The 19,980-nt window shown below is 40.3% G+C and overlaps 1 protein-coding gene across 2 annotated transcripts in view; it reads left to right on the plus strand.

Annotated features, from left to right (window-relative positions):
• LOC109865885 (protein FAM117A) overlaps positions 1 to 19,547 on the plus strand; it is a 32,914-nt gene extending 13,367 nt beyond the window's left edge. For both annotated transcript variants that reach the window (XM_020454377.2, XM_020454379.2), the window contains exons 4-8: positions 753 to 839; positions 6,269 to 6,385; positions 13,110 to 13,272; positions 13,945 to 14,104; positions 15,591 to 19,547. In XM_020454377.2, coding sequence (XP_020309966.1) covers positions 753 to 839; positions 6,269 to 6,385; positions 13,110 to 13,272; positions 13,945 to 14,104; positions 15,591 to 15,849 — 786 coding nt within the window. In that variant the 3' untranslated portion in view covers positions 15,850 to 19,547. The remainder of the gene's footprint in view (positions 1 to 752; positions 840 to 6,268; positions 6,386 to 13,109; positions 13,273 to 13,944; positions 14,105 to 15,590) is intronic.
• The last annotated feature ends 433 nt before the right edge of the window (positions 19,548 to 19,980 follow it).

A 19,980-nucleotide genomic window follows, 5' to 3' on the forward strand; every position in this document is an offset into this window, starting at 1 on the left:
AGTGAAATAATCTGTCTGTAAACAATTGTTGGAAAAATTACTTGTGTCATGCACGAAGTAGATGTCCTAACCGACTTGCCAAAACTATAGTTTGCTAACAAGAAATTTGTAGACTGGTTGAAAAACTAGTTTTAATTACACCATCCTCAGTGTATGTAAACTTGACTTCAACTGTATAGTCGCTCTTGATCTCGCCCGCCCAACAAAGACGAGGGTAGGCTACTGAATGTAAATCAGCAAGAATTAGGCTTTGAGTTTGAATGTTGCTACAGTTGCTTTTAATACAATAGATAACAAATAACCTACAAAACAAAGAACTAATCAAAATAATCTTGCATAACTTTGATGGGAGCAGGACAATTTGCAGGCAGACACAAATGTGTTATCACTATTTATTTCCAGTCAATGTCGGAGCCTAAACTATAGCCTAACATATTTAAGAATTTAATTTCCATGGAAAGACAACTGCGTGTGCTAGTCCGCCCATGCGTATAGCCTACAGGCAATTTTAATTGAGACCAAGCCTAGGCGCATTTTATCTCACACACCCAACATGAGAGCAGAGGTAGGCTACTGAACTTGAAACAGAATAAGTGATGAGTTTGTGAATAGTGCAACAGAGGATTTTAAAACAATAGATAACGCTTACAAAACAGACAACCATTCTAAAATAATCCATGGGAATGCAGCTCTTACAGCCTTAGAGACTGTTTGTGTTTTGAGGTTGACTGACACTACTCTGCCTGTCACAGTTTGCCAAGCTGAAACACCTGCTGCAAAGGTCCGAAAAGGTCCGCCACCACTACCTTCAAGGCAGCTACTCCCCAGGCATCACACAGGTATGACTCCCACACTCCACCATTGGTGATCTTTGTCCTGCATCTGCTCACTTCATTCATAATTGGTCCAAATGTATGTATTTTATTATGTATTATGAACTTAGTATTCTAGACGAGTGTAAGACTTCTCTTATTGGAGTCAAACACCGAGTATACAAAACATTAACACCTGCTCTTTCCATGACAAACAGCTTCTAGGCCATCAGACTGTTAAATAGTCATCAATAACCGGCCTCCTCCCAGAACTTTAGTCACTGTCACTAGCTGGCTACCACCCTGTTACTCTACCATGCATCTTAGAGGCTGCTGCTCCTATGCACATAGTCATGGATGCAAATATATAAAAAATTAAAAACATAGCTTAATTGCATAAGATTTCAGACCCTTTGCAATGAGACTCGGAATTGAGCTCTAGTTCATTGTTTCAATTGATTTCTACAACTTGATTTGAGTTCACCTGTGGTAAATTCAATGATTGGACATGATTTTGGAAAGGCACACACCTGTCTATATAAGGTTCCACAGTTCACAGTGCATGTCATAGCAAAAACCAAGCCATGAGGTCAAGGAATTGTCCGTAGAGCTCCGAGACAGGATTGTGTCGATGCAAAGTTCTGGGGAACGGTACCAAATCATTTCTGCAGCATTGAATGTTCCCAAGAACACAGTGGCCTCCATTCTTAAATGGAAGAAGTTTGGAACCATCTAGACTCCTCCAAGAGCTGGCCGCCCGGCCAAACTGAGCAATTGGGGGAGAAGGGCCTTGGTCAAGGAGGTGACCAAGAAATCAATGGTCACTCTGACAGAGCTCCAGAGTGCCTCTGGAGATAGGAGAACCTTCCAGAAGGACAACCATCTCTGCAGCACGCCACCAATTAGGCCTTTATGGTAGTGGCCAGACAGAAGCCACTCCTCAGTAAAAGGCACATGACAGCCTGCTTGGAGTTTGCCAAAAGGCACCTAAAGGACTCTGACCATGAGAAACAAGATTCTCTGGTCTGATGAAACCAATATTGAACACTTTGGCCTGAATGTCAAGCATCACGCCTGGAGGAAACCTGGCACCATCCCTACGTCAGGAACAAGGGAAAGATGAATGGAGCAAAGTACAGAGATCCTTGATGAAAACCTGCTCAGGACCTGGGGAGAAGTTTCATCCAACAGTGCAACGACCCTAAGCACACATCCAAGACGATGCAGGAGAAGCTTTTGGACAAGTTTCTGAATGTCCTTCAGTGGCCCAGCCAGAGCCCGGGCTTGAACCTGATCGAACCTCTCTGGAGAGACCTGAAAATAGCTGTGTAGCGACGCTCCCCATCCAACCTGACAGCTTGAGAGGTTCTGTAGAGAATAATGTGGGAAACTCCCCAAATACATGTGTGCCACGCATGTAGCGTCATACCCAAGAAGACTCAAGGCTGTAATCGCTACCAAAGGTGCTTCAACAAAGTACTGCGTAAAGGGTCTGAATACTTATGTAAGTGTGATATTTCAGTTTTTTTTTTTTTTAAATGTCATCTGTTTTGCTTTGTGATTATGGGGTATTGTGTGTAGATTGATATGGGGGGGATGATTTAATACATTTTAGAATAAGGCTGTAACTTAACAAAATGTGGAAAAAGTCAAGCGGTCAATACTTTTCGAATGTAGTGTAAATTAAATGAGTCATTCCATGGATCATTTATCTTAAAACAGTTCCTTATGTCAGCTTCTATATGTCAGCTTAGACCCAGTCTTCAGAACTAAAGAAGGATTTTTAAGCCGTGAGACAATTGAGGCATGGGTAGGGTGAAGGGGCAAGACCTAAAACTTATTTTAGGATGGTGTTCCTAATGTTTGGTATACTCCGTGTTAAAATAAAGAAATACAAAAATGTGTACTTTTTAAAAAATATACTTAAGTAAACATATTCTGGTCCTGGTTAATGTGCACATTTTGTCCAGGCACTCAATCAATGCAAACTTTTTTCAAGCCATATATATAACATTTTTGGACTTATAAATTAATGCTCTTCACCCATTGATTCTTCCAGAATATAACTTATAAATGCCTTGTGAGCTTACTTCAACTGTTGTACCCCATCAGAACCCAAAATATAAGCTTGTTTTTACTCCGATGTTTGTAAACAAAGTAAATTAAATGAAAATGTAGCCTCATGGTAGAAACAATCATTTTGATATGATGGATCGTCAGTCCTTGCATCCATAGCTCAGTTTATGCATTTAATTGTGGTTACATTTATCCATCCCCATATCAGATTTTTACAGAAACAGGAGCGGTGGACCACAGTCAATTTTACAGAACTGAGTGGTGGACCACACAGTCAATAAGCAAAGCAGCATATCAGAGGAAGTGAATCAAATTAGCCGACTAGTGAAGCAACAGGAAAGTGACGATATCACTACCCACTTCTGCTTTCTGCACCAGCTGTGGAACACACTGTTTCCGATGCTAGCCTGTAGAAGTGGGTTGTGTTCATTAGGGCACACAGCCCCAAAAATGTTTTAAATGTTTTGCAACAAATGAAAAAGAGCATTTCTTAATGGTCATGCCCAGCTAGTATAGCCCTGTTTTCAGTCTTGTTTTCTTGAGTATCGTGCATCTTCAAACTAATTGGTTCCCGGTTCAGATGTTTAAGATACGAGTGCATCTGTCCGCTGCAGCCCAAACTGTAGCATGCATCAGTCAGAAAACCCATTCAAACGTTACGAGTTGTCGGTTCCCAAATTAGTTTTGCTCATATTACTTTCTTTCTACCTTCTTAAAATACCTAATATTTTATAACTGATGCTTCCTCTCCCTCAGTGTTAAAATAAGCATGTAACTGCATTGACATTTGTGGGAAAAAAGCCAAAAAACAATTCTACAATTCAACAGTTGGACAAGGGATGAAGATCCATCAGATATTAACTGAATTCTAATACATAAAATATTTTACTACTAGGGAATTTGGTGGGAATTCAGGTATTACATTTGTCAAATAGCATTTTTTTTCTTCTAAAATGCACTAATGCATACATTTTCTTATTGTATATGTTAAACTAAAGACATGTATAAATATATTGGTGTATTTTCATATATAAATACATTAACATAAAGGGGTGGAACAGGGCTACAACCATCCAACACTTGCTCTGTCTACCCTACCTGAATTCACCTGTGCTGTCTAGACTGCCTCTAATTACTGTTGTCACGTGCTCTTTCGTAACTCAACTGAGGTGTCAATAACAGGATACCCTCAGATTAAAAATCAACACGCTCGACACATACTCCACATTGTTTGCGAGATCAGACATATCACTAATCCAAATGTTTTAGTTTCGGAAGTTGCTTTCGATTCAGCGCATCTAATTTGTAAACATTTCAACTGTACTAAATGATTACTTTTTGACACCCATCAAAGTAAGTTGTCTTCACTTTCTTGTGATGTAGGTGTGTTAAATCCCAGATCAAGTTTTAGCGTTTCTTAGATGCAACAAAAGAGAACGTATTACATTGAGCCCATTTTGTTTTTTTGACAGGTCATTACAAACATTTCCTCTAATGTTAACGGGGAAAAGTGACAGGCACAAGCAAGAGTATGAACGAGTCACAGAAGAAAAATTAAAGCAATCAATCAGCGAGATTTAAGTGACAAGTGGAATTTGATTCCATCAAACACAGGAAATGAATGGATATAGTAGACAGATCCTCAGGTGGGTGGGGCATACGCGTTGCTATGCTGATCTGTAAGACATTTTGCATGCCGAACAACCCCAGGCAGTATCAGTAGCCTAGTCAAACTGTGCTGCTTGGTGCGCGGCATGTTCAGCATTCAAATGGCTTGAGCAATATTAGGCTTTATTAGTTGAGATGCAACCAATGTAATTTGATAGGTTCGTTATCAAATGCACTGTTAAATGTTTTACCCGAATACAATTAAGGTACCGGAGACAACTCATTTGGCTATAGCCTACCTGCTAATCGGGGCTTACAATAGATTTAATTTCTATTAAGTTTCACCATCAGTTTTGTTTTACCGTAGTCATATACATAATTTACACACACTGCTAAGTCAGCTCAGACAGATCCAGCTCAGAGGCCCAGCTCATGAGCTCAATTAGCAGAAGATTTTAATTTGGAATTGAAAATGTATGTCTTGGCCTCCTGGGTGGCGAAGTGGTAAAGGGCGCTGTACTGCAGCGCCAGCTGTGCTACCAGAGACTCTGGGTTCGCGCCCAGGCTCTGTCGTAACCGGCCGCGACCGCGAGGTCCGTGGGGCGACGCACAATTGGCCTAGCGTCGTCCGGATTAGGGAGGGTTTGGCCGGTAGGGAAATCCTTGTCTCATCGCGCACCAGCGACTCCTGTGGCGGGCCGGGCGCAGTGCGCGCTAACCAAGGTTGCCAGGTGCACAGTGTTTCCTCCGACACATTGGTGTGGCTGGCTTCTGGGTTGGATGGAGCTGTGTTAAGAAGCAGTGCGGCTTGGTTGGGTTGTGTATCGGAGGACGCATGACTTTCAACCTTCGTCTCTCCCGAGCCCGTGCGGGAGTTGTAGCGATGAGACAAGATACCACGAAATTGAGGAGAAAAAGGGGTAAAATTTAAATATATAATAATAAAGAAAATGTATGTCTTTGCAACAAATGTTATGCACCGAACTAATTTGTTCCTCTAATCAAACCGCATCGAATCATTTTAAACAAAAAATATATATTTTCTGTATAGGAGCCCATGGATCTAGATACGAGTCGAATAGTCTTGAAAGGGAAAGATACACAATGAACATGACCCTTCTATAGGCCTTCAACCCATATGCACTGCATTATCGTCATTGTGCAAGGAGAAGGAAGTATGGGCCAATACACACTCCAGAAATAGGCCTACTCTCATCAAAACATATGAAGACTAGAAATAAGCACAGTAATGGTTATAATGCATTGTAAAATATATCAAACTTGGGTTCAAATGGAAAAAACTCTGAGTGTTTGCTTGAGCCTGCCTATTGCCGGATAGGCTGGATTTGTACTTTTGGTATGGTTCCATTGCTCTAGGTTAACTCACTCAAGCACAGCTAAAGCTTTGACCGATTTCGATTTCCACTACTAGGCTTATTTAAACCTGGGTTCTTAATTTCCTTACATTTCCAAAGTTTAGTCACTAACTGATAACTCTGAGGATGTGTACTGGGAGCGATATGTCATTTTTATGTGCTTATCTGTTTGTGTGTGTGTCCATACTTGCATGTTGCAAGTGTCTGTTTGGTGTGTCTATGCCAATGTTTTGTTTACTCTGTGCATTGCACATACATTATGAATGTGTACTTTATGTCCTACTGTATTGTTCTGTTGTCTCGTTTTACTGTAGTCTTCTACTGATTGTCAGTCAATTTTGAAGTATGAATTCAATTTATTAAATCAGTTGATGCCTCTATTTTTTTCTCCCCCAGCCTATCCCACCCACCCCCCTGTACAAGCTAACCCCTCGTCTGCGCCGCAGCGTGGAGGGCCTCAACCAGGAGCTGGAGGGCATGTTCGTGTGCCAGCCGCCCCACCACCAGTGCTGGGTAAGACATTTACATGTTTAGATTGTGCTAATTTCCATTGCAGCCCTACAATACTCACTCCTCAAGGGAAATCTATTCTTGATATTGCGATTATCCATCTCGTTATCTTACCTGTTTTCCTGAATTAGTTCTTAGTTTAAAAATAAATATATATTTCACCACCTTTTCTCCCCAATTTCGTGATATCCAATTGTGATCCAATTACGATCTTGTCTCATTGCTGCAACTGTGAAGCTCGAGTCATGCCTTCTCCGCCAAACCGCACTCAACACCTGCCCGCTTAACCCGGAAGCCAGCCGCACCAATGTGTCGGAGAACACCGTTCAACTGGCAACACAAGTCAGCGTGCATGTGCCTGGCCTGCTGCGTTAGTGACATCCCGGCCGGCCAGACCCTCCTAACCCGGATGACGCTTGTGCGCCGCCTCATGGTTCTCCCGGTCTCAGTTGGCTGCCTGGGATCAAACCCCGGTTGTTGGTGATCAGGCTGTTGACACTGTTGTGTTGTCGGCAAACTTAATGGTGTTAGTTGTGCATGGCAATGCAGTCAAGGGTGAACAGGGAGTACAGGAGGGGAATGAGCACGCACCCCTGTGTTGCCCCCGTGTTGAAGATCAGCGTGGCAGATGTGTTACCTACCTTACCACCTGGGTAGCGGCCCGCCAGGAAGCCCAGGATCCAGTTGCAGAGGGAGGTATTTAGTCCCAGGGTGCTTAGTTTAGTGATGAGCATTGAAGGCACAATATGTCACTTCAAGAGTTGTATCAACAGGTTTGCAGAAAATCTCAATCCTAAACAGAATGTTTAAATATAGCTGCAAGTTGCAATAAGAGGTGCTGGCTTATGTGCAGGCTGAGAGGAAGCATGGCAGCATTATACACAATTCTAAACAAAGATGCTATTTTCTAATCTTTGGATGTATTGCTTTTTTCAAATGTACTAGAGACAGGCATGATTAACATACATTCTGAGTTTGGAGTTCATGAGAACATTTTTATTTTTTATTTGATAATCTTGTATTAAACAAATCAATCAATATTTGAGATTCTTCAAATAGCCACCCTTTGCCTTGATGACAGCTTTGCACACTCTTGGCATTCTCTCAATCAGCTTTGAGGTACTCACCTGGAATGCATTTCAATTAACAGGTCTGCCTTCTTAAAAGTTCATTTGTGGAATTTCTTTCGTCAATGCATTTGAGCCAATCAGTTGTGTTGTGACAAGGGGGGGGATAGCCCTATTTGGTAAAATACCAAATCCATATTATGGGAAGAACAGCTCAAATTAGCAAAGAGAGATGACATTCCATCATTACTTTAAGACATGAACATCAGTCAATACAGAACATTTCAAGAACTTTAAGTTTCTTCAAATGCAGTCGCAAAAAAACTGGCTCATGAGGACCGCCACAGGAAAGGAAGACCCTGCTGCACAGGATAAGTTCATTAGTTACCAGCCTCAGAAATTGCAGCCCAAATAAATTATTCATAGGTCAAGTAACAGACGCATCTCAACATCAACTGTTCAGAGGAGACTGTGAATCAGGCCTTCATGGTCGAATTGCTGCAAAGAATCCACTACTCAAGGACACCACTAAGAAGAAGAGACTTGCTTGGGCCAAGAAACACAAGCAATAGACATTAGACTGGTGGAAATCTGTCCTTTTGGTCTGATGAGCCCAAATTTGAGATTTTTGGTTCCGTCCACCATGTCTTTGAGATGTTTTTTTGACAGGTCATTACAAACATTTCCTCTAATGTTAACGGGGAATAATGACAGGCAAGAGTATGAATGAGTCACAGAAGAAAAATTATAACAATCAGCGAGATTTAAGTGACAAGTGGAATTTGATTCCATCAAACACAGGAAATGGATGGATATAGTAGACAGATCCTCAGGTGGGTAGGGCATGCGCATTGCTATGCTGATTTGTAAGACATTTTGCATGCCGAACAACCCCAGGCAGTATCAGTAGCCTAGTCAAACTGTGCTGCTTGGTGCACGGCATGTTCAGCATTCAAATGGCTTGAGCAATATTAGGCTTTATTAGTTGAGATGCAACCAATGTAATTTGATAGGTTCGTTATCAAATGCACTGTTAAATGTTTTACCCGAATACAATTAAGGTACCGGAGACAACTCATTTGGCTATAGCCTACCTGCTAGATTTAATTTCTATTAAGTTTCACCAGCAGTTTTGTTTTACAAAATCTGTATGGTCATTTTTAGATATACAGGGTAAGTTGATAATTTCATGACGAGGACAGCAATCACTTGTGTGAGCCCGGTCGAAGTGGAGAAGTGAAGCTCACTGTCACCCCCCCCCAAAAAAAACGATAGTGGAGTAGAAGATGCCCGCTAGTCTCCTTGATGGCTTAGCTCAGGTGACTGCATACACCATAGTCATTGAGATGCAGTGTTGGTGAACGGATGATCTCCGTGTGTATTTCCAACCGTAAAGCATGGAAGATGAGGTGTTATGGTGTGGGGGTGCTTTGCTGGACGCTGTCTGATTTGAATTAGAATTCAATTTACGCTCACCACAGCATTCTGCAGCGATACGCCATCCCATCTGGTTTGGGCTTAGTGGGACTCATTTGTTTTTTCAACAGGACAATGACCCAACACACCTCCAGGCTGTGTAAGGGCTATTTGACCAAGAAGGAGAGTGATAGAGTGCTAAATCAAATGATCTGGCCTCCACAATCACTTGACCTCAACCCAATTGAGATGGTCTGGGATGAGTCGGACCGCAGAGTGATGGAAAAGCAGCCAACAAGTCCTCAGCATATGTGGGAACGCCTTCAAGACTGTTGGAAAAACATTCCAGGTGAAGCTGGTTGAGAATGCCAAGTGTGCAAAAGCTGTCAAGACAATGGGTGGCTATTTGAAGAATGTCAAATATATCAAATATATTTTGATTTGTCTAACACTTGTTTTGTTTACTACATGATTCCATATGTTGTTTAATAGTTTTGATGTATTCACCCTTATTCTACAATGTAGACAATAGTGAAAATAAAGAGAACTTTTGACTGGTACTGAATATATGTGTCTTGTGGGTGTGTGTCGGGTCAGTGCAAGATAGTTTGGGTACCATTAATATTGTATCCTATAGCTTTTTTCAAACATAGTAAAGACTAACATGATAAACTTATTCTGAGTTTGGAGTCCATCGTATATATGAGAAGATTTTAGGAAAAATCCAAGATGGTAGATCTTATGGGTCCTTGAGGCAAATGTATTCCTTACGTTTTGTTGTATGTGTAACAGGATGGCGGGGCTGACCCTTAGACATCTTTGTATCATAAACATAAATGATTAACGTTTGAGGGTTGTCAGAGAAATTCTATTGGAAGAGACTGCAGATTCTTTCAAACAACAATTGTATACGATTTGCAAAAATTAAGCAATCAACCATCACCAAGAATGGTATAGAGTTGAAAAGCTTAACAAACATAGTTGGGTCTCTGATTTTATAGAAAAAGTACAACATATTTTGTCTACATGGCAGTTTAGCAGATTGGTGGAACATAGTGTAAAAGGCGATTTGGATTGTCTGTGCAGATTAAGATGGCACGAGGGCCAACCGTATGTCTCGCATGCTGCGGTCGCACCTAAATGGTTCTTAGTCATAAGACTGGGCGTATAGCTAAGTCACTCAAAGAAAAGTTTGCATCAGGTTACAAAAAACACTGGAATATAACGAGACTATTCTTTAAGCAGTAACACGGGATAGCATGACTAATTACAGTTGAAGTCGGAAGTTTACATGCATTTAGGTTGGAGTCATTAAAACTCGTTTTTCAACCACTCCACAAATGTCTTGTTAACAAACTATAGTTTTGGCAAATCGATTAGGACATCTACTTTGTGCATGAAACAAGTCATTTTTCCAACAATTGTTTAGACAGATTATGTCACTTTATAATTCACTGTATCACAATTCTAGTGGGTCTGAAGTTTACATACACTAAGTTGACTGTGCCTTTAAACAGCTTGGAAAATTCAAGAAAATAATGTCATGGCTTTAGAAGCTTCTGATAGGCTAATTGACATCATTTGAGTCAATTGTACCTGTGGATGTATTTCAAGGCCTACCTTCAAACTCTGTGCCTCTTTGCTTGACATCATAGGAAAATCAAAAGGATTCAGCCCAAAATTGTAGACCTCCACAAGTCTGGTTCATCCTTGGGAGCATTTTCCAAACGCCTGAGTGTACCATGTTCATCTGTACAAACAATAGTACGCAAGTACCTTAGACCTTGTGAAGATGCTGGAGGAAACCGGTACAAAAGTATCTATATCCACAGTAAAACGAGTCCTATATCGACATAACCTGAAAGGCTGCTTAGCAAGGATAAGCCACTGCTCCAAAACTGCCATAAAAAGTCGGACTACGGTTTGCAACTGAACATGGGGACAAAGATTGTACTTTTTGGAGAAATGTCCTCTGGTCTGATGAAACAAAAATAGAACTGTTTGGCCATAATGACCATCGTTATGTTTGGAGGAAAAAGGGGGATGCTTGCAAGCTGAAGAACACCATCCCAACCGTGAAGCACCGGGATGGCAGCATAATGTTGTGGGGATGCTTTGCTGCAGGAGGGACTGGTGCACTTCTCAAAATAGATGATATCATGAGGGAGGGAAGTATGTGGATATATTGAAGCAACATCTCAATATGTCAATCAGGAAGTTAAAGCTTGGTCGCAAAAGGGTCTTCCAAATTAACAATGACCCCAAGTGTACTTCCAAAGTTGTGGCAAAATGGCTTAAGGACAACAAAGTCAAGGTATTGGAGTGGCCATCACAAAGCCCTGACCTCAATCCCATAGAAGATTTGTGCACAGAACTGAAGAAGCATGTGCGAGCAAGGAGGCCTACAAACCTGGCTCAGTTACACCAGCTCTGTCAGAAGGAATGGGCCAAATTTCACCAAACTTATTGTGGGAGCTTGTGGAAGGCAACTCTCACCGTTTGACCCAAGTTAAACAATTCAAAAGCAATGCTACAAAATACTAATTGAGTGTATGTCAACTTCTGACCCACTGGGAATGTGATGAAAGAAATAAAAGCTGAAATAAATTATTCTCTCTACTAATTCTGACATTTCACATTCTTAAAATGAAGTTGTGATCCTAACTGACCTTTGACAGGGAATATTTACTAGGATTAAATGTCAGGAAGTGTGAAACTTTGTTCAAATGTATTTGGCTAAGTTGTATGTGAACTTCTGACTTCAACTGTATGTGTGGTCTCAATTAAATTTATGGAATTTTCCATGACATTTCCTTCATTTTGAGACTAAGTTTCAACTTAATAGAAAATGACTTACAAACATGTTCATGAAACATGCATTAACATGAGGGAAAGACTTTCTTACACTTAATTTATCGCAATTGACATTGAGTTTCAACCCTTGCACTTGATAATGTCTCACCTAAGCTGCCAGTGTCCTTTACAGTCCATTATGCCTTGTCCATTTTCCTACAAGTACACCAGCAGTGTGAGAGAAGTTTGACCAGGATCTCTCTCCATATGGACTCATGTTGCACTCTATAGAAGTGGTACAGGACAGCCCCGTAGTGAACTGAATTTTCCAGACTGTTAATCCATACAAATGATTTACTCTATGACCAATTCTTAATCCTACCAATATATTTATACAGATTTCTAGATCAAATGTCAAAAGAATACAATTTAAATAATTTCCCCCCCAAATTGGCTTATACTCCTATCATCTTGGCGATCTCACTGCAAAGTTACAGGGTCAGGGAGTTAGAGGGCCAATCCTTAGGGAGACATCCCGACCATACAGTAGACCCAATCTGGTGAGATTTGTATCAAAACAAAGACAAGAACAACCAAAACGACAGTAATACACATCACTCGAGGTGGGGAAAACTTCAATCCATTTGGAGTAAATGTCAACCATTACCAATATATATTTTTCCCTTTTACGGGCAGGCATGTGAAGAAAATCTGTTTGTGTATTTACCGACAGGCCCCAGTGGACCGGTATTTTTAAAAACTATACTGCCTGTTAAATAAATAAATAAAAAATTTGAATAGATCAAATTAGAATTACAACTCTTTAACTCCATAAGGAAATAATTATATCCCATAAATGATTGGTAAAATAGACTAGACAGGTGTCCCTCATCCGGCCGTAGGGGGAGTTCCCAAATAAGTAAGGCCTGGCCATTTATCTGTTTTTGCCATACATTTAACCCCACACCAGCATGAACACACAACTCACCTATTATTAATATTTGTTAAGTGGTGTTAATACTGTGGTGGATTTATTGTTTGGGGTCTTTTTTAATTTGGTTATAAACTGATGAATGATGGAAATGTTTGAAATATTTTTAAATGGTTTCTGGAGGTACAGGGAAAGAACACACTTAATGGGGTTGAATGACCTTTGTTCTGACTTCCTGTTGATGTCCGACACCCTCACTAGAAAAACTGGAGACATTGGGTGAGATCTAAATGGGCTATGTAAACACTAGTAATTAGACGTTTATAATTTTGGACTAGTAATTAGAAGAAGTTTATAATTTTGTAATAGTCCTATGTGTGGACCACGAGTAGGATGGAGTGCTACCCCTGAATGGCGATATTGTGACAAAAGTGGAACAATAATAACAATTCCATCAAATGAGGTATTAATTCTTGTCCTGTTGTCCAGTGTATTCACTGCATTCATTTGTCTCTCTCAGATTCTGGAGGTTCCTGACGGCCACAGGGCTCCAGTTCCACCACTGAGCTGCAGCAGTGGCTCCCAGAGCGACCCCTCCACCACGCCCCTCTCCCCCACACCCTCACCTTGCTCCTCTTTCTCCCCCTCTTCTGTAGAAGACCTACCTGTGAATCAGGACCCAGGTCAGTCTCTCCCTAATATAGCCCTGTAACAACAACAGTGCAGTGTTATGTTCAGTACTGTACACACAAACTTGTTCAGTAAGGTGCACACAAACCTGCAAAATGTTTTGTAATTGAAAACGGTGTTCTTATTGGACAGGTTCAGGGTGTACCTCCCGGGTTTATCTGTTTCAAAACGTTATCTCCATACTGAACAAGACTCATTTGGTTTATCAACATAAAATTGAGTAATACCTAAAATACCTGGAAAAGCTCAATTTGGCTATAAATGGTTGCGACAATTTCCACAGTAATGGTGCCTCTTTACAATGACGTGATACCACTTTGATACAACATTTCCACTTGTTGTAGCATGAAATGCATGCACCAGAAACAGGGCACACTTTGTGAGATATCAGCAAGCTGTCTGCTTGGCTAGCTATCTAGCTGCTTGGCTAGCTATCTAGCTGCTTGGCTATACACAATGTCAGCGCACTGTTCTGATTGGCCAGTCGCAAGTCTTTAGCTAAGATTTCACATGTTGAACCTTGGAAACCCCAGCTAGACCGTTTAGATCAAGCAAACTGCATAAAACTGTCTCGGGTGCTGTATCTGGGCATCAGTGATAGGAATTTAGAAACACAGATATTGGACCTATTCAGATATTGGACCTATTCTCACACCACGCTTCAGGTGTGGTGGAGAGTGCAGAGCTGTGTCTCCTGTCATCCCAGGGTGGGTGGGAGCCATCCCCCTTGCTGCTCTCCTCCTCGCCCCGGCCCAACAAGAGCTACTGCTTCCAGAGGGAGCCCCCCGAGGGCTGCGAGAAGGTCCGCGTGTGTGAGGAGACCAGGTAGGTTCTCGCAAGTACACGCACACACATGCGTAATTGTTTGATGTGCACTGAAACGTACATGCCCACACAAATGTAAATACACACTAACGTGTGTGTATGGACAGATGTATGCTTTGGTACATAGATAAATACAAAACATTCTGACTTGAATGCATTTATTCCAAAAAGCTTATGAACAGTAACATATGGCTTCTTAGATTGAGTTTGCACTGACCCCCAGTGGTTTCAAAGTTTTTGGAGACTGTGTGTGTCAATATCACAGGGTTCATCTGATCATGAAAATCCTGAAAAAGTAATGGAATTTTAAAATGGTGTTTCCCAGTCCTGGAAAAGTTTTAGAAAATAATAAATCCTAAAAGTAATGGAAATTAATTTAATAATAATAATAATTATTATTATTTAAATATTTTATCAATAAAATTAAAATCAACATATCTGCCCGGATCGGAATAACACTTTAGCTCGTCTGTATTTGCACGCATCGCCTGCATGTGTGCGAGACGAGTGGGCTGTTGCTCAAGTAGAGAGAGCAGTCAGACATTTCAGCAGCAGGTAGGCATAGCCTATAAAACATGATAAACTGACTAAATAGGTTGCAAAATCAAAACATATCTTGTACCCTATTGTTAAGTGTTTAGCTATTAGTATGTATTAAAATGTTTTCATCATGTCCTTAAAAAGCGTATCACCGACACTCACGAATAAGGCCATACAAAGTTGATGTACTTTTTTGAACGATTCACATGATTCATTTAAACAATTATTTTCGATGAAACAAACAATTCACTTCACCGTTGTATTAGTTGGTATTCGGTTTAATTGCATTGAATTTAATCATCTGAATCAAAATAATTTGAATTGTGAACATTCATTTTAGTAAAAAATAATTAATGTAGCCTTTCTTTTAGATTATGTTGGTTCAAAACTTGTATATGCTTTCAGTTGATTTGGGATTTAACGTATGGGACGTTGCAATAGATGCTAGTCAGCCTGCAAAGTAAACACTTCTAAGCTGACTAAGATGAATATGACTAAACTAGAAAAGGAACATTTCTGGGCTTGCTTCAGCTGAATAAAAATATTTGTAGCCTACCATAGCCATTTGATCTTTGATATATTGAATAAGCGAATTATTTGTTTTACATCAAGGTAGCTCTCCAGAGTGAGGGTTGACCACATGTTTCGTACTGTTGCCTAACAGGTATTCTACTTTGTGGGGGGGTTAAGTGCCTTACTCAACGACAGGAGATGGTACATGGGATCAGAGAGCAGACAGACACTGAGCAGCCTCCCAGTGTCGATACCACATTACGCATACTTTTTTACACTACTTCAGAGATGCCGTCAATTGTTGGTCATGGAAATTTGGTTAAAAGGAAAAGTCATTCAATTCCATTTGTCAATGTGTATGAACCCTGATATCAGGTCACATTTGAACAGTTTGTGATCCTGCTCCTAACAACCATCTCTTTCTGTCCCACAGCTTTCCACACAAAGCCCAGTCCTCGCTCCTCTTCTCCTCCTGCCCCGACCCCAACAAGGTGAACTTCACCCCCCACGGCGTCTCTGCATTCTGCCCGGTCAGCCTGCTCAAGCCCCTGCTCCCATCCATGGACCTGCTGTTCCGCAGCCTGGCTGTGGCCCCAGCCACGGGTTGCTCTGGCCAGGGTGCAGACCCCTACCAGGCCCCCTCGCCTGGGTACCTGGGGCCTCACCCCGACTCGGTCACCACTGCCATGTAAAAGAGGCTACATTATTAAAGGGGGAAATGTCAAGGCAGCGGTATGTTTTGAAAACTACATTACACATCATGAGGACGTCTTGGTTACTCTCCCCAGCCTTGTTGATTGTGGCCCCCCCAAATTAAACACAATGTTTCAAAGTGCTCGAGAAGACAGCCTTTTTACCAACCATGCTCCAGTTTAGTAAGAGTTTACAAACTTGTTACTGTTGACCAAAAATGTCAGGGAATCTTTTTTGGACAGTAGTGGCTTCCATTTTCATTTCTCTTGTCTTCATCATAGCTTTTTTAAAGTGTCATTGGCTGTGCTCTGACTCTTTTTTTTCTTTCCCCTTATCCGTATTGAAAAGACATGACACACCAGCTGACTTTTGGCCTTTAACCTTGGGTGCCAACCACAGTCGCTGCCACATTGAAAGTGGTCTGAAATGTATTAACTTGTGGACCAATAGCCACTGAGAGGCAAGCATACTTTTATAAAAGGATCAATTTATTTGGTAATTTTTGTTAGAAAAGAAAATGTTTTAAAAAAATAACAAGAAGAAGAAATAGAAAATGTGTGAGGTTATGTTATTTGCTTGAATCAGTCCCCAAGATGACATTTGCTTTTTTAGAACAGATCCATAACGTCCATAAGGGTTTCGAATCGGAACATAATTAGATTTTCTATGTTAGGATGGTACATATAACACTGCGAGTCATTGGCTTGTCAATGGCTATAGTCATTTTTGCAACAATTCTGATCTTTTGTTTTAATGTTCATTAGTCCCTATTTTATGATGCTCAAAAGACACTGCGTTGCTTCAACATTTGGTAGGATGGTGTAGGGTAGTCTTGTCACTTTGACCAAACTACTAACCATCTTTTATTCTCTGGAAGAGCAATGTTTCCCTATGATTTTTCTAGGGGACGATGCTTCACCCCTCACTTTATGCACATTGAACTCTCGTTTTGGATTTTAGGAGCCTGTTGGCCCACTTCTCTTTTAATGGTGATTCAGATTTTCCCTCTCTTTGTATGAAAGGTGTCTTGGGAAAGCTTGTACTCTTTGGAAATGTAATGTTCTGCTCTGGATTAGTTTGTGTATTGTAGGAAAAGGCTGCTGTCAAATACCAGTTAATTATTTAAGTTATTAGAAAAGGAGGCAAATGTTCTTCACCAAAATCTGGTTGCTTTTAGTATTTAAAGATATTTATATAGAATTTTCAATTGAAATAAACTTTTTTAACCTTAAAGTAACATCCATGACACACATGCAGATGTTTTTTTCCCCCTTAACCATCTTAGTGTTCTCATACAAGGCATGACAAATCAGTTTGCCACATTTGTGGTAAGTGGAACATAGTGCTCGATGAATTATATTTTTCTTTCTTGCATGCTTTTTAATTATTTTTCTAATAGCCTAGTTTATATAGGTAATAAGATGAGTCTTGGTGACTAGTTTTCCTTTTTTCCCCTGCTTTTCCTCGTTATGGTGAAAGAAGACATTTATAGAAGTTTTGTGCTATTTCTGTTAATGTTTAGTGCCTCTATTTTTGTTTCAAATAAGGCGATGTATACATGTTAATCAGAGCATAGCTCTTCTAGTTGTGTATATATGTGTATAGCTCCATGAGGACTCTTACGACACTGACTACCTATGTAGTGGTCTAGAGTCATCTGATCTCATTGGTAAATGTTGATAATTTTCTTGTTTTTTTTTTGTTTTTTTTTCTCTCTACCAAGGTTACAAGATCAAGTTAATTGAGAATCTTTGCACAAAGTGACAGCTATTTCTTTTCATTTGCAATTTTTATTGTTTATTTTGTACTTTAGAGTAACCTTGTTTTTGTGTATGAATGTATTTTGGTATATTTTTCAGTTATCTGCAACATAAGCTAAAGAAGGTTCAAAAGTATGTTCGGATGTTCATTTCAGTTCCCCACTCTGTCCGTTTAATGTTAGGGGACTGACAAGCAAATTGTATTTGGGGGAATTATTATTTACTTCAAGGACAAGGTTTTATGTGGCAGCTATTTTATGTTTGAACACATTTCTGTGTAGTTATAGTTATTATTGAAATCGTTTTCAATGTTTTGGGGGAATTTCCCAGGTGTCATCTTTTCTATGGATACATCCCAAATGGCACCCTCTTATGAAATACGGTTCCATTTGGGACAGAAGCCTATGGTACCCCTACTTGGTTCTTATACAGGTGATTGACGATAAGAGGTGGTCTTTAGATTATTGACCGGCCAGTGTAGACACTCTTTATACACTGCCTAACCATTGTACACTGCAATTTGCCCACCTGTAACGCGCGCAGCGCACGCTTCCCAACATGTTTGGTTCTCCCATTATTAGCAATCGTGATTGCTTTTATGACTAAGACGCTGTAAAGCCACCCGGCATAAATGGTATGGTTTTTGATCAACCTGTTGATGAATTTAAAACGTGCCTTTGGGTTTTGGAGTAGTGGCTGCTCCGCCACCCATTATAAGCGCGCTCCGATTTTTCATTTTAGGAGATTCGTGTACTTTAATGGCTGAAACAATCCAGTAGCCTCAAGAAAGCCCAATTGTTGCTGTATAGATTTTTTTTCTATAGGCATATTGATACTAGGCTATAATAAAAAAAAGTTTATTTACGTTGCTGTTGAGTTAAAAGTCAAATGTAGGCATTGTCCTACTGTAAGAATTTATACACGGCTAGCTCCCATGGTTTTATTGTTAACACAGACAGGTGCTGCAACCTGCGACGATGACAAAAATCTGGTATGTTTGGTGCATAAATGAAGACGCAGATGTGCGCTTCACCCAGGTCTGTAAGAATAAACATAACATAAAAATACACGTTTCTGTTAAATACATACATTACACACTATGGCTGCTAGGTTTTATGTCAACTATAGAGAAAAGGCGGGTCATGACAAATGAATTAAATATAGTTTATGTGAACTACAATAATTCAGATTTTTACATATGTATATAGCCTTTCACAACAAGTATTGATGGGAATAATTGTATTTATTTGCCAGTCGGAAATAGAAAATTCAGACTTTTCTGATTAGTTAATCAATTGAACGAGGCACGTAATTAACTACAACTAGTTAGCAAGTCGAAAATGACCCAGTTCTGACTAGTACGTGAACGTGGTAAAAAGGTGGAAAGATCAAATGTAAACCAACATGTCTGTAGAAGGTTGTCCAGTGGCATCGCAGATACACATCCCCAAGCTCTGTGACAGTGCTGGTCAGAATTAAAGTTAGCTGGCTGATGAATGCAGACAATAGACCAAAAATAGCTAAATGACAATCTGTTTCAGTAGCTAGCTAACTATCTTGCTCGGTGTCATCTAAAATACCACACATTTATAAGTCGGTTCATTTGATTAATTATAGTAGGACATGCTTATTTGAAGCTAGCCACAATGTAATTTGCGATTCGCCTTCAAAATAAAAGGCCCTCTTTGAAAGTGATGCAGTGACACCAACAGAACACAACTGAAGCGTTTACACAAATAAAACCGTAGTAGCGCTGATTGCTGGACTTTGACTGTGGGGAGTCACCTCCCCAGTCACCCTATTGTGTGTATTGACATTCATATTGCACTGTACAGCCTTACCCAATTTCATTGATCCACAATCCATAGGTATCAGTCTATTCAGTACCCAAGCATGTAAATCTTGGTGGGGCAAACTCCCCTAAAATTTTTGGGGATTAATGTCAGCAAAGCCACTACACAACACTAAACAATACATTAATTGCACCATACTGGTGACAAACAGTGCCCACAAACTGTTAGGGCTGACATAAAGCTGTCCCAACATCAAGAGCTTTCTTTTCAGCACCATGGCATGAATCCTTCCCACTTCTACACCTGGCTATCAGTGGAGCCTTGTCTGGCAGCTAAACAATTCATTCAGACTCATTTACTGCCTTTTAAAAAAGCTGACTTGCTTAAACAAATGTGATTTCTACTGACAATTGAGATGTACAAATTATGGCATAAGGGGACTATGAGCAAATAAGAGGCAATCAATGTTTTCGATTAAGACATTAGTGAGCTAGGACGGACATAGTTAATATAACTATTTGGTCAACACTTTTGAAATGTACAGTGACAGAATTCACAACACGGGCCGTTTTTACAG

The sequence above is a fragment of the Oncorhynchus kisutch genome, linkage group LG20 (assembly GCF_002021735.2).
Source record: "Oncorhynchus kisutch isolate 150728-3 linkage group LG20, Okis_V2, whole genome shotgun sequence".
Taxonomy (NCBI): Eukaryota; Metazoa; Chordata; class Actinopteri; order Salmoniformes; family Salmonidae; genus Oncorhynchus; species Oncorhynchus kisutch.